This window comes from Musa acuminata, chromosome BXJ1-4 (assembly GCF_036884655.1).
Source record: "Musa acuminata AAA Group cultivar baxijiao chromosome BXJ1-4, Cavendish_Baxijiao_AAA, whole genome shotgun sequence".
Classification (NCBI taxonomy): Eukaryota; Viridiplantae; Streptophyta; class Magnoliopsida; order Zingiberales; family Musaceae; genus Musa; species Musa acuminata.
The window spans coordinates 10491109-10506227 of NC_088330.1; the positions used below are offsets into that span (position 1 = coordinate 10491109).

At 36.6% G+C, this 15119-nt stretch overlaps 1 protein-coding gene across 1 annotated transcript; it reads right to left on the reverse strand.

Moving 5' to 3' along the window:
* Window positions 1-1524: 1524 nt before the first annotated feature.
* On the reverse strand, window positions 1525-14828 carry LOC135648266 (uncharacterized). Its single transcript, XM_065165746.1, has 12 exons — window positions 14645-14828; window positions 12795-12922; window positions 12535-12597; window positions 9936-10057; window positions 9715-9830; window positions 8811-9618; window positions 5274-6005; window positions 4942-5163; window positions 4720-4815; window positions 4424-4618; window positions 2945-3058; window positions 1525-2051 (listed from the first exon to the last, which is right to left on the reverse strand). Exons 1-12 carry the CDS (start codon window positions 14779-14781, stop codon window positions 1791-1793), a joined length of 2994 nt encoding a protein of 997 aa, XP_065021818.1. The 5' UTR covers window positions 14782-14828; the 3' UTR covers window positions 1525-1790.
* Between the last annotated feature and the right edge of the window lie 291 nt (window positions 14829-15119).

Genomic DNA, 15119 nt, shown 5'->3' on the forward strand with positions numbered 1-15119 from the left:
TTATTATTATTATTATTATTATTATTATTATTATTATTATTATTATTATTATTATTATTATTATTATTATTGTTATTATTGTTGGTCAAAAGGAATACATACTGCAAAGCACTGTCCATGTAAGAGCTAAAACAGAGCTCCTCTGCTAGGAAGATTGCTTTGGTGTGGCTTAAGCTATTCCACCATCAGAGTGGGCTTGAGAGAATGGAAAGATTTTGTTGTCTGAACATTGAACCATCCATGGAGATTCCAATTCCACAATGTTGTCATCTGATATCCAGCTATGGTGATGCTTGGTGATAAATCTGTGGATGGACTACAAAGTTCTGAGCCTGCAACCATTTGGGTGCACTAAAGTTTCATCTCCTTGATTCTCATGTACTATCTATGAGACCTGCATGGGAGAAGATGACTCCTGCAACTTTTCCTGGACATGATTCTGTCCTTGATCCTGCTAAATTCTCCATTCCTCCCAGGTCTTGAGGGCAGGTCAGACAACCAAGAGCTTTTGCAGTAACATTTAAAGATGCTGTCTCCACCATGTTCATCCTGTCTGTCCCACAACTTGGATGTTTCAGTCCACCAATGTTCCATCCAAGCATGTGAACCTCTCAGGTCCCCCATGTCATGGGTCTTTCATTATTTGAAGCAGGTCCCATTGGTATTATTCTTCCAGGTAAAAGTGACTGATAGCTAGGTTAAGTTAGGGACTAGCAATCTTATGAACACTGCCTGGGTTTGGGCTTGGCAAACTTGCTCCAGTTTATTTAACCTATGAACAACAGTACAAAGAACAGGTCTGGCTGGCTTACTTGAAGAACTCTATGACAACATTCATCTTTCAGGTCTGGAAAAGTGTTTTCTTTTTTGTGCATGCAAGAGGTTAGAATTCAATGGAATGGAGAGAATTGGAATAGCATGAATCCAAAGAGGAGAGCAAGAAAATGTAGGGTTCACTGCAGCATGCACTGAGAAAGGTGTGTGTGTTTATATACATATAATTAAGACATGAGTAAAATGATTTAATCATGGTTGCATCTCCATGAGATCAGACAACTCTTTTTCATCTTGAACTGATTTCTATCTCTTAATAAATCATCTCAAGCCTCGATGAAAAATATAAAGAATTACGTTAGGTCACTTACAACTAACCAATATAAAATTATCAAAAGCATTACCTTTTTATCATGGCAAAATATTAGATTTCACTGGTAACTAAAAATAGGAGTTCTGCATAGCTCAATAAAAGATCAACCTGAAATATATAATATATTATGGATTTGTTGTTGTGCTTATTGCATCAAACCCTTCCTTGGATAGGAGGAAAGTCTACTAGTGAGCTGTGCTGAACTGAACACAAGGCTCAGCCAAATGGTCTTAAACTTCCCTAATTGCATCACATTTTATCCTGAGAGTCAAAGCCTTTGACCTTTAAAGTTGCATTGTCAGCCTATAAGTAGTCTCATGTAGGTAGAAACAGAATCTATTGATGAGACAAGCAAATGATTGTTTTGGCTCAATTGGTCAACATGAGATGCTAATTGGTTCGTCACTAGAAAAAAGTTCAATCTTTGTCTTACTACACATGTAAGGTACCAAATTCGATGCTATCCAGCTTTAAAAAAGTCCGCTTGCCAGCGATGTAATAATCTCAAGATTGCTAATGGGAAATCAAATGGAAACAATAGTTTCTCCTACTTGACCCCTAAAAATTAAAAGGCAAGAAAACAAAACACCTTTAAAATGATGGGCACTCGTCTCGGTACAGAAATAGTGCCTTGAAGATACATTTACCTCCATTTCTCTTTGAGCTCCTTTTTCTCGGACAAGGCCCATGTCACGAAAATAGCAGCAACTAGCACAACGATCGTGATGAGAAGAAGTGCATAGCTGAAGTCTTCGGTAAGTGAATCGTAGGTTCTTGACGGAGCGATCCTGGTAAAGAAGAGGTCTACGCCGTAGGAAAAAACGAGTGTAGTGGATTCCAACTTGGCAGGTATTGTTACCATGCTTCTCAGGCCCTCCACTTGAAGAGAGTGTGTTATGTAAGACTGCAATAAGATTCTAACATTAGCGTGAACAATATGGTCAAGTCATGCACATAAGATACCTTTCTGGTGGATTGGAAATTATTTAATGTGATATCGTATCATTAATATGCAAAAAAAGGGATAATCTTATCGAAGCAGGGTATCCAAAAATACAAAAAATAAAACTACAAAGGTATCTATCAAATATCTAGACACTAGCAGGAGAGTAGTGGCAAGAAAGATATTCAGGAGTACTAAGGATAGAAGCAAAAAAGTAGTTAAGCAAATAAAGAAAAAATAACTAATAAAAGCCAATCAAGTGCTTTGTTGCTCGACGGTAACTTTGGGTAGATTGTACTAACAATCTCAGACTCCATGTTACTGAATACTTGTCCAACTGAACCTTCATATGAGTAACTATCATTTTTCATAAAAATCCTTGGAATTTGTTTCAAAGGGCTGATAAATGGTGATACGACAGGACCTATGTGGGTTGTATCAACCTAGAACTTGTATAAAGCAACATCATTCACATCCAACAACTACAAACTTCTCTGAAAGCAAAACTTTGAATCATCAAGGAATTTTCCCAAGTCGAATCACTTTGGTTATCTAAGTCAATATTAAAATAAAAAGTGCTTGTTGGTAACAGGAAGCAGATAATGAGCTAAGAAAAACTCATAATATGTAATCCCTATTTTCCTGCTTAGATCATTACATGAACAAGTTTGCAACTTGAATATCGATACTGTTGCTTTTTATATCTTTGATTTGACTATATATTTCACCACTCATCTAAAAACCCACAGCAACAGTGACACTGAAAACTCATTTTGCTCCATGATCCAAAGGTTTCTCAATAGGCAACCAAAACTAATGAAAATGAAGTAAACAAAATTTTAAAAACCACTAACCTGAGGGACAATTGGCAAAGAATCGGTCAATGGTATGATTCCCTCTTCCTTCTCTGATTGCGTGGGATTGACAGAACGCCGAGGATCAAGAAAGCGTTTATCAAGTGCCAAGACCTGTCATATAAGTCATGGCTTAGGCACTAATTATACACTGCATTGAGAAAAGGTTCCACAGACATTCTCTTTGAAAAAGTTGACAATGTTCAAATGAAGACTTTCATTTTCATAGTATATAGAAGTAGACTTGAAATTGAAAAAGCAAAATTTCTCTATTAACCATAAACTTGCACCAGCAAAAGCATTGATAGTAACTTCACATTCATTTATGGATAAATTATCATCAAACCAACCAAATCCTATCCTTCATGCCATTTGAGGACCTACAAGCAAATTCTCGTCCCAGATCTCTTTTACAGAAATTTAAGCTCCTGCAAATAACAAATCATTTCCTTTTGCAATAAACTCTATAATTCTTTTTATAGTGAGATTGTAAAGCTTATCAACTTCCATATCCAAAATTGGGGTACTCCATAAGATCAGGACCTTCCCTACCACCCTTAACATCTATCCCTTTTTCTGCAAGCCTTTTTTTCCTCCCTCTATGCATTCTACTAATCCACTCCACGTAAAATAGTGCTAGAATTAGTCAATATCATGCTTACATCTCTAAGCTTGGCTCGGGCTTGAACTTTTGATCCACATGCATATGCCAACAGCACCCATATATAAATCGAACAGGCTTGGGCTTTTTCTTCTTGTTACATGCCCAGGACCACAAGCAACTCAAGTATCATTTGGGTCAGGCATGTTCACGATTAAGCACCCTAGTAACCCATGCTAGGACATTTCTGTTACCTAGATATATTATCCAAGAACAATTTGTTTATGATCAAACATCGAGGCTTGCAAGAATACACTGAGCCCCAAATTGCATCAATTGAAAGTTTAAACACTGACTGGAGTTGCTACAGGAGAGGAAATATTGTATTAATCTCTTAATGATGGTGCAATGGGCTAGGGTAGGCAGAGAAAAAAATCAACTACAGGCGGAGGGTGACTCTCCAGCACAGATGATTCTAATTTGAATGCAAGAAGGCCATAAGGCTTATCAGATGAAGATGTTTTCAGGGTACCTCAATCAAACATTCCCTATGGGCTGTTAATCCTTTCATAAACAACCTCAGAGTGGAAAAAAAGCCACTTAAGAGAAATGTGTAATATTTGTAAATACATGCATATATTCATATATATATGCATGGATATCAGTGTAAGACATATTTTTGCCGTTTGTGTTTAAATGGCAAGATAAATATTGCAATAAAAGCATAAGAAAACAATTCAGTAATGCCAAAAACTTTCAGCTGAAACTAAAAAGGAAAAGCTAAGAATCAGGAAAACTGTGAAAATTTTCAGAGGCCTGGGCTATTCTTTAGCCCAACTATCATCACTTTGATTATCCTTACATTGACAATGGCTCACCTGATCACCTATTGTGCCAATTAGAAGTTGCTTGGATGTTATGCCCTTAGCTGTTGCTGTCACCGCCATGGATTTAACTGAGTGAGTAAAAAAGTACGACTGTGATTTGACCATCACATCTGGTCTAGAATATAAAGAGACAGGTGCTGTCAAATTATGCTTTCCCAGGACAAGCTTCCAAACATCTTTGTTATCCTGCAAAATATATTAAAACCTTAGCCATAAAACTGTTTGGTACAAGATTAAAAAACAAATAATGAAAGATAGAACTTGCTGTGCATATGAGGAATATCTACCGCTCGAGATTGATCATATATCTCAATGACTGACATCTCATATCTGTGCGCCCTAAGATTGAAGTAGTGATAGACAACCCAATTCTCACTCACAACCTTCAAAACAGAAGCCAAACAGTGCATTAATATTCTGTTTTCTAAATAAGTGCTCAAGATTATCATTTAGTATTGCTGATGGAGATGAATGAAAAAAGTAGACAGTTAACAACTAGCATCACTTACAGCATGAACAGGGCCCTGTGCTCCCTGATGACACACACGATGCAAAATTCGCCCACTGACAGTATCAATTAGATACGCATACAACAAAGCTTCTTCTGGTGTGGCAGAACCAATTTCTCCAGCAGCTTTAGGAGCAACAGTAGCAACAAAAAGTATGTTTTTCGATACATATTTATACATTACATCCTGATCTGCTACAACCTTTGCTTGGGTATGAACTATCTGGAGGACCCAAGCATTTTAAAAAAATATTAAAACAAAGTTACAAAAAAGACATTAGTTTATACCTGCCAGATAAATTAAAGTAAAGAAGTGATAGAATAAACATATACCTCATTCATTTTTCTAGTTGCAGTCACAGCAATCTTCTCAGACTCAGAAGGGAAGATAATGGACCACAATTCTTTAGCCTGAAAGACATACTCCTCAGCTGTGTCCAGTTCAGCTTTGCTTTCTAGTGAATATCCTTTTATTTTGTTTTTTTCTACTTCAACCGAATACCAGTAAATATTTGGCATCTCATTAAAGAAATGTTTAAGAGAATCAGAATTTTTAGGGTATAGATGGGCTTGTAACTTGGCATCTATGATAAGATGAAGGCGCTGTTCTGTTGAATCTGTCAAGGGCAAAGGCATTATGTGACTCACAGAGTGCTCTAGTATCAAAGAGTTGTGTACTTTCCCAGTGTAGGAATCAACAATTGAAAAAATGCCAGGTGCATCAAAACCATGCCCACATCTGCCAACTACAAGGACGGATGGATTCTCGTGCATTGCATGATGATGAGGGACTTGCCACTGGTATACCCTTAAAGCAAAGGGATTTCCACATGTTTCTGATCTACGAAGGGCAGGAAGTAAAACAGACCAAACAACACGTCCATCTCCAGTGTGTAGTGCCAAAACTTTTCCGGCTCTAGTTAGTACAATAATTAGCTTCCGAAATCCATTGTGATCGCGAGTCATCTTATTTTTTTCAGAACTTTTTAGTCTAATAGCTTGTATAGCAGCCACTTCATCAGGACTTGCAAGCATGAGAGTTCCTTTAAGTTTCAGTAAATGCCCCTTTCACAAGGAAAGAAAATAGAGAGGACATGTCAGTAAACCATTAAGCTAATTTAACTGTAGCATAGAAAAACAGAGACGATGAGCAGACTTTCATTTCTGATGCCCTTCAACCCAATGTGTACTACACATACTTTGAATAAGAACAAATAATGGAAGTTTTCTTTTTGCAAATATATTGTGGACAATGACTCCTTGAGAATATCAAGAGGATATAAATAACTAAAAAGAAACAAGGTTCAACTGACAAAATCATCTATGCAAATTTCATATTTACAGAAACATGACAAAAAACAGTCACCCTATCAGAAGGCATTTAGCTTCAAGTCATTCACTTCTTTAAAATTATGTTTTAAAAAAATCAATATTTGCATAAATATTTACAAAGATAAATGGCTCAACTGAACTGAAAAATAATTTTGCATAGACAAAAGAAGAATAAAAATAAGCCTACATAAAGAGTTCAAGACTACAAATCAAAATGAGGCTATCTTGGTGAGGACTTGACATAATAACTCTTTTGAATAATTCAAAACTACATTGACGGTTCCACGTTTTTTTCACATTTAAAATGTGGCAGGCCATGGTTTTCCAACTAAACAAAATAAAATGAAATTTCACCAGTATCATCGCTATTATGGTGAAATCTTGGCATTATAAACTTTTCATCTTGTTCAGAACTACTTAAAGGCTCCTTGTCTTTTTCACAGTTAAAAAACGGCGGGACAAGGATTTGCATATCCTTTATAGGTTTATGTAACTCAGACCCATAAGGTACTTGCATATAAGATGATATACCAACCTGAACTGCTTAGTATCATTGAATAAAATAATAAAAAAATCAAAATGCACAGTGTTGTGTTTGTAACGAGCTATACATTTCGGTCACACTACTTGGTTGGACCTATAAATATGGGTGGTTACATACCAAACTGACCGGTTTTTATATCCTTGTAACCAAGTGTGATTTTTCGCAAACCTACTAATGAGGGTTAATGTTGCTAAAAATTCCAGTGAATTCATAAATGTATTAACAAGGACTGATATTTCAAGTAGCATAGATGTACTGGCCCATGGCCAGAACGATACAGGTCCAGTCCGTGGTACCATGATACCCTGAAAAGGGGGGAAGAAGGGTGGGAGGGGAGCGAGGGTGGAGGAGGAGGAGGAGTACCAGGAGATCAGGCGGATCAACAACAGAGGACAGTGGAGAGCAGAGGAGACAGGATGCCAGAAGTGGTGACGGGGCTGGGGGGTCGCAATTGAGAGCAGATCGTGAGCCATAAGAGATCTGGATCATGCCTCGATATATAAATGCCAACCAGTATGAAATGGTCCACTCTAAATGCCAGTCTTTGTGCATAACTCACTATCACCCATACTTAGCAGGGATAAACTTTTGAATATGCTGGGAGACCTCATGCAAACACATGACAACCTAAATATTTATGCAACCACATTATATCACAGTAAACCGAGTGATCTAAGTGGAAGAAAGAGTCACATACTTCATATCATGTTTCTGTAAATAATTAAATTAATCTTAATCAGCAACAACTGAATTCTATGTTAATACAATCTTGTTGTAAATTTCATACCGAATGATCTAGTGGAAGAAAAAGTCACATATTTCATATCATGTTTCTGCAAATAATTAGATTAATCTTAATCAGCAACAACTGAATTCTATGTTAATACAATCTTGTTGTAAATTACATATCAGATAGGCTACCGAACTGGGAATAAACGATTTGCAGTCCCCCCGAATCACCATCCCACTATATTGCCAAACCAAATCTAATACAAAATGGATACAACTAAAAACAGTAGCCATCCATCTTTCATTAGTAATTCTTGATTCTTTTTCTACCTGGACTGTTTTCAATCCAGTTTAATTGCTATCTTCCATTAGTTATATTGCAAAACACCCCCCAATCAGAAACTCCAATTCTGTTTCTACTCATATGGTAGAAGATAAATTTCCATCACAGAATGAAAAATTCAGGACAAATAGGAACCTTAATCTATTCGCTTTTAGGTTCTTCGATTAAATAGTGAAAATGAAAGTGAACTAACAACTAGTATCCAGACTATTATGCAAATACGAGAGAGCTGAATACAAGTAACAAGCATGGCGACAGACACTCAAAAACACTAAAAAGGAATTAACCTCAAGGTACGTAAACAAAGGAACAAAACTATTTACCACACAATGTAGAGATGATTTGATGCCAAATGTGGTACTGATTGAACCAGGGTTTTAAATTTCACTCAGACAGGTATGTACATACCAGTCCAGGATTAAATTGGAACACAGACCAGAGCTTTTCATTCACCAAGTTTCGTTTGGTTCAATTTTTTTTTATTTTTAACGGGTGGCAAACAGGTTTTATAGCGCTTGCAGCCTTGCACGTGAGACTTTCTTCTTGCACCTCATGCCTCCCTCCCGCCCTCCCAGGATACTTCTCCTTCTCCCCCTACCTCCCCCTCCTTTGTCTTCTCCCCCTTCTCGATTCAGTGACATGTACGAGTGTACCATACATCAGTAAACTGGTAGAAATTGGACCTGAACTAGATCAGTGGTGGATTACCAACAGCTATCATTATTTTTTTAGTATATCAAATTGTCAGTTATCATTTCAGGAGACCAATGATCTAATCCTTTCAAGAAAACTATCAACAAATTGGTAACTATCAATTCCCAGCAAGTATGAACTGTGATAAAAAGAATAATCTTTTCTACGAAAAAAAATTATCTTCAATTGTATCTGTTGTAAAAGAAATTCCATGTGAAAGAAAGAATACCTTGAGCCACTCAAAAAGGTTGTGTTCCACCTCTGCAACTGATACACCTTCCTTCTCAACAGGTAGTTCAGATGTTGTTGAATCAACAATAGATGCCAAACCATCCTCCCTACTCCATACAATCTCACCTTGTTGTATTAATAATAGTGAGTGATCTTCCATAACAACTAAAAACCGAAAACCATGTGTTCTATCTGTTCGAATATAATTATTAATAAAAACCTTCTCAATATTTCCCCTTTGACTGTCCATCTGTATGGTTTCTTTAAGAATCTCATTTCTCAAATCATTATCCGATTTCACCTTGAAGTGGATTTTTGATTCGTCATGCTGCAAAATTGCAAAAACTTGTTGTTCTTTTGATAAAGGGAGAGCATCACTAAAGGCGAATGGATGGCTAATTTTCTCAACAAACTCAAGCTCATTAGCACCTTTAACTCTCAACAAAAGTATTGATGAAGCAATTTCTATTGCAAGCATGCCATTGAATTTTAAAGGCAATAATGTAACCTTCCCAGAAAAATCTGGCACAAGATCTGATAGATTTATCTGGTGGAAATTTATAACTTCATTTTTTAAACTTATTGAAACTAAAGATGACTTGCTGGCATCTAATGCTACCACCAAATTGTCAAAAACAAGAGATGCTTCACCACAGAAACCACTTTCAAAGGAAGCTTTGCTTTGCTGCATCACCTCCCCAGTTCTATAACTGATCTGATACACAACAAATTCTGATGAACCAACAAATCCTACAGCATTTATGATATCACTGTCATGAGGTTGAAAAATCTGCTGAATCTCTAAGCTGCAATCACAAAGAAAAATGCAAAGTATAATTATATTTGTACAAAGAAAAAGTAAATAATTCAAAAAGGAAGACCAAAAAGAAGTTAACCGATACCTGTCAATGGACAATTCTTTTCTCCAAACAATTTGCCCATCCATGCTTGACAAGGCATGAATTGATGATCCACCAAAAACAAGAATCAAATTATCTTTTCCCACATTCATATTTGCCTGTAAGCTTATTGCAGGAAATTCAGATTCTTTGAAATAAAAATGCCTATTTCTTCTCATGCTAATATGTAATAGAAATTAGATATACAGATCTCTACTTCTTACCAGAACATACAACGAAGATTTTGAAAGGGTTGAAACTGGAAGAGTCGACTCCCATATCATTTGACCATCAGGAAGGTTCCATGCCCTTAATATACTTCCTCCCGAGGATAGTGTAACAACATCTGAAAGAAATAAACATGGAATATATTTTATAATATATATCTATGCCATGTTCTTCACAATGATGAAGAAAGAGAAAGCAATGAAATATAATTTAAACAAGCAAAGGAGTTACAGTGTTTGCACAAAATACTGAGAGATGGATTAACTAAAGCTATGAAAGGTTTAATTAATTTTAACCAAGGATTGAAATATTGTACCGTACTGAAGTTTCGACATTCTCTCGGTATGGTACGGTACTTATACCGAGCGATATATATATATATATATATCAGTGATTTAAAAAGCGTTAGGCGCCAAAAGGCGCTAAGGTCCAAAAACGCCCAAGGCGCTAGGCGCTCGTCCGAACGAAGCGATGCGCTAAAATATAAAAATATAAAATATAATTAATAAATATAAGTATTTAAATAAAAAAATGCTATAAAAATAATAAAATTGGGTACAAAATCACAATAAATAAATAAATCATAATAGTATATTTTTTTTATTTTTAAATAAAAAATAATATTAAATAAATAAAAATTAATAGTATTAAAATAAAAATAATATATTAGTAATCTAATAAATAAAAATACTATTATTAGTATACAATTAGCAGTATACTGTTAATATACTATCGACAGTATAGTGAGAAGAGTGTGAGAAGACCGAAGCTGCTGAGGCAACGACAACGGTAGCAAGCGACAGCTATAGTTGGAACGGGAGCGGCAAGCGACGACGACAGCGAGAGCTGCGAGCGGCAGCGGGAGCGGCAACAACAACGGCGAGCGACGGCAGTAGTGACGAGCAACGATTGTGGTAGCGGCGAGTAACGATTGTGGCAGCGGTGAGTAGTGACAGTAGCGGCGAGCAGCGATAGTGGAAGCGGCAGCGGAGAGCAACGACAGCGGAGAAGAAATCTCGACAGTAAAATCACGAGTGTTAGAGTTGGGGAAGTCGGGGAAATCGTGAAATGGAGCATGATATCAGTGATTTAGTTGGTTCGATTGAACTAACTAAGGCATCGGAGACCAACCAGACCTAAAAATCTAGTTCGGTCGCTAGGTTTAACCCAGGCGGTCGCCCGAAGCGCCCGACGCCTAGGCTCGGGCGAGCGCCTAGGCGGCGCCTCTTTGAAGCGAGGCGCTCGGGCCTCGCCTCGCCTCGCCCGAGCGCCTATTGAAATCACTGATATATATATATATATATATGTGTGTGTGCGATGTCGACGAGAAAAATGAGGCAACGTCGTCTTTATATATATGTATATATATATATATATAAATAAAAAAAATTGCTCGGTAGCGAGCGGTTCGTGTACCGGTTTATTGTCGGATCGGTATGTACTGCCCGTACTGGGTAGTATCATTCGAAACTGTATACCTTGATTTTAACTATAATTCAATCTATGAAATGTTCAAGCTAACTAAAACTTACACTATATAAAGAAACCAACAGCATAATAAACTATTATTTTAGCTACACTTTCTAACATAAAAATATAAGTTAAACACACAGCATTTTACTTATTGGTTGTTGGATATGTTACTCCAATACGCAATATAACAACAAGAACAACACACCAGAATATCCTTACTATTTTGGTTAGCTACATAGATTTTTTCTACCATTGAGCTTTGCACTAGGTAGACAAATCATTTCTAAGTTCTTCAATATTATTTTACAAGAAAATGTGTAACCACCTATGAAGTGCACATGAACGAGGTTGCAATTGGCAGTTGTATTTTGGCCCGACTTGATCAAGGAACTTAAAATTCACAGTAAAAGGATCATGTTACGTCAGGAACATTTTCACCCCACATACTTCACCACATTTTTAGATGTATTTATTCTCTTCAAAAAAAAGTTGATAATAAACTATTTTGAGCAATGGACTATTTATCAAACATCAAAAGTTCGCTTTTTAATTATATCTACATCCAACACAAGGATATGTTGACTCGGCAGCTAAGATCATCAAATTGTCAAAATAAATAAGATGTGAGATGCTTGAGTTTGGTGGACATGCTCAAAACTTTAGTCACTAATCACAACATAATGTTGTTCATCTTTTCACAACTAACGTGATAATTGTTCTTTTCCAACCAAAATTATTTGATTTACCACTTTGGGATTTCTTTTGAGTTGTACATCAGTTGAGTGTTGGCAAGGAATAGCATGCAACATGCAAACTGCAAGTAGGCATGCCCAGCTCTTAAATCTATGATTGTCACTATATATAGAACCTAATCACTACAAGTACTTCACCACAGTTTGCATCAACCACAAAAGGCAACTGTAAGCAATAAAGAAGATAACAGGGCGCAGAAGGAGCCAAGCATGTGAAAGAATATAGGAAGTACAGAGGATGTTGATTTCTACAAGGAACATATAGCTAAAAGTACAGGATTAAAAGAATCAAGGCTACAAGGAACAATAACCTAGAAAGTGTAAAATAAAACATTAGGACGCTAAAGTCAACAAAGAGAGAGAAAATTACATTTCCCAAGAGCAATGTCAACTTGATCAATATGGTCATTTTTCCCAAGAACATTTCTCCAAACTGCACAAAATCAAGCTGATTGAGACTTAGTAGAATTCTCAGAAAGAAAGAGAACCCAAATTAGAGTTATATAAATATCATCAAATAAATTTGCTAACTATGCAAAAAAGGTTTCCTACTTAAGAGTAATACTACTTTGGAGTTTGGACAATAAGCAGAGGCTGAATATATTCACAACATATATAAGTCAAACTCACATATAAAGCCTGTACGGAGGTCAAGAGAGGCAACAACATTCTCTTCGGTAGATACTACTACACGCTTTCTCCCTGTCTTTTGTGTGTGAAACACAGCATGTTTTACTTTACCAATGTACTTATGATGCCTGTATGATGAGAAAAGTTGGCTTAAACTATTCAAGAGATAACAACAAAAAAAGAACAAATCTTCAGTTAATACACTGCTAAAAATGTTTAGAGCAACAGGTGACATAAGCATCATAAGAAAGAGTAGCACAAGATTATGATAATCATTGTTACTACTGCAACATGGTAATGAATAAGATTAACTTGGTGAGCCACATAATCCACAATTTGTCAAAGAGATGCTTGGAGTCTTAACCTAAATTTTCTTATTTAAAAATTCCTACAGAATATTCTAAAATCACATATGTACTTGTCTCTAAATGGACACCTCCAAAGAACAAGAAACATATAAAATAGTTCAATATTCATATGACATGCAAATACAGATCAATAGGCATAAGTAGATCGAATGATTCATGGGTTATCACATGGCTTATTTTTCAACTTATGTTCCATAACCATTCCTCGAAATCAACATAAACTTATTTTTTCTAATCAAATCCTGTAAGCTGAACATGCACCTCTTGTTTAGGGACAGCATCAAAATTTACACTCGGGAGAGAGAAGCATATAGCTGAATAGATGAATATCTAATTCTTCAAAAGAAAGACAACAAATGGTGGCCATGATTCTTTTTTTCTTCTTCTTATTTTTCAACAGAGCCAGGCTAAAACTCTAAGCATCCAAAACTTGTACTGGGAGCCTATCTGATCTTCATTTTGCATGTAATAGCAATATTCATTATTACACTGAAAAGTGCCAACTCAATGCATGCCTGTGTTTCATCCCATTTCAAAGTTGTCGTTGGCATATAGAGGAAGGAAGACAACACAATCTCAGATATATCTTGAACAGGAAGAAAATTCACAGGGCAAAGGAAAGTAAAATAGTCAAGTTAGCCACTATAGCACAGCTACAGAAAACAGATGTTGAATGGTTAAGGTAATAAATCGAAAGGAATGTAAACAAAATCAATTTCAAGAAGATTTACAAATGGATTCAATATCAAGCGAATCATAAAATCAAATCATCATATCATATTTTGTGGAATAAAAAAAAAGCCATCCATAACTGACCAAACGTTGGCCAGGATCAACATGGGAGAAAATGATACAAGCTGGAGATTGATCAAACCATATCAAATCACCAATATATGTTTGAGAGAAAATGAGTACAAGCTGGAGATTGATTTTCAGAGAAAACGAGCACGGAGATTGATCAAACCATATCAAATCACCAATATATGGTTCAGAAGTAGTAAGAACTCATCAAAACGAAACAATTTTTTAGGAAACTACTAGGATAATCTAAGAATTCCTTTGAAATTCCACGTCATGCCATGTTCAATTCCTTTCGGATGCATCATAGATATGATATTCCATGATATAATTAATTTCTTTTGACTGCAATCAAGTAGATACAATTTTGCAGAGCTGTCACTCACTTGAACGAGTTAAATCTATAACCTGGACAATCAAATTCCATGTTCATCTACAAGTTCTAACCAAACGTACACTATCTAAAAATTCCACTTTTACGCGCATACAAATACCCAATCCTAACTGGTACCGATTACCTTAGATCACGGAAGATCCAGCTGTAAACACTACTCGAAGAGAACACGATTGATTCCTCAAAAACCTATCTATAATTTGGTTTGAAAAGAACGACTTGGTCCAATAAGAAGTAAAGCAACAAAGGGATCCCGGCGGGAAGAAGAGCGAGGAGATCGATCTACGCACCAATCTGCGAGCCCGACCTGATCCTCGTAGAGCGCGGTGGATAACGTCGCCGAGAAGAAGAGGGAGAGGAGGATCACGAACCCGAGACGAGCCCTAATCGCCATTGCCGTCCGCGGCCGGAGATGCAAGGAACCCATAACGCGAAGGCACCTCTTCCAAGTGCGACGGCGGACTCTGCTTTGCAGTCGCTCGGGAGTCCCTTTGTCAACGGGCCCAGTTGGCCCACTTAATGTTGGGCCAATTCGGATCCATTTAGCCTATTTCATTAGGGTGGCTATGGGGTTCCAACCCTAAGATTTTTTCCATTTTTGGCAAAATGAGAATGAATGAAAACAGATATAATCCCAAGGTTTTGACATCAAAAGATCATGTCTCCTTTGGCCTCCACTAGGATTTGTCCCTTCTAATATAGATATTAATTACAACTTAGACTCATACCGTAAATGCGTCCAATGTATTTGGGAAAAAAATAAAT

What these genes read in the sequence shown, in the direction of transcription:
- LOC135648266 (XM_065165746.1), bottom strand. Translation starts at nt 14,781, where the DNA reads ATGGGTTCCTTGCATCTCCGGCCGCGGACGGCAATGGCGATTAGGGCT. An exon ending in AATCTTCGTTGTATGTTCTG is followed by an intron (nt 9,831 to 9,935) that starts GTAAGAAGTAGA and finishes ATAAGCTTACAG; the next exon opens with GCAAATATGAATGTGGGAAA. An exon ending in TTGGCACAATAGGTGATCAG is followed by an intron (nt 3,059 to 4,423) that starts GTGAGCCATTGT and finishes CTTATATGACAG; the next exon opens with GTCTTGGCACTTGATAAACG.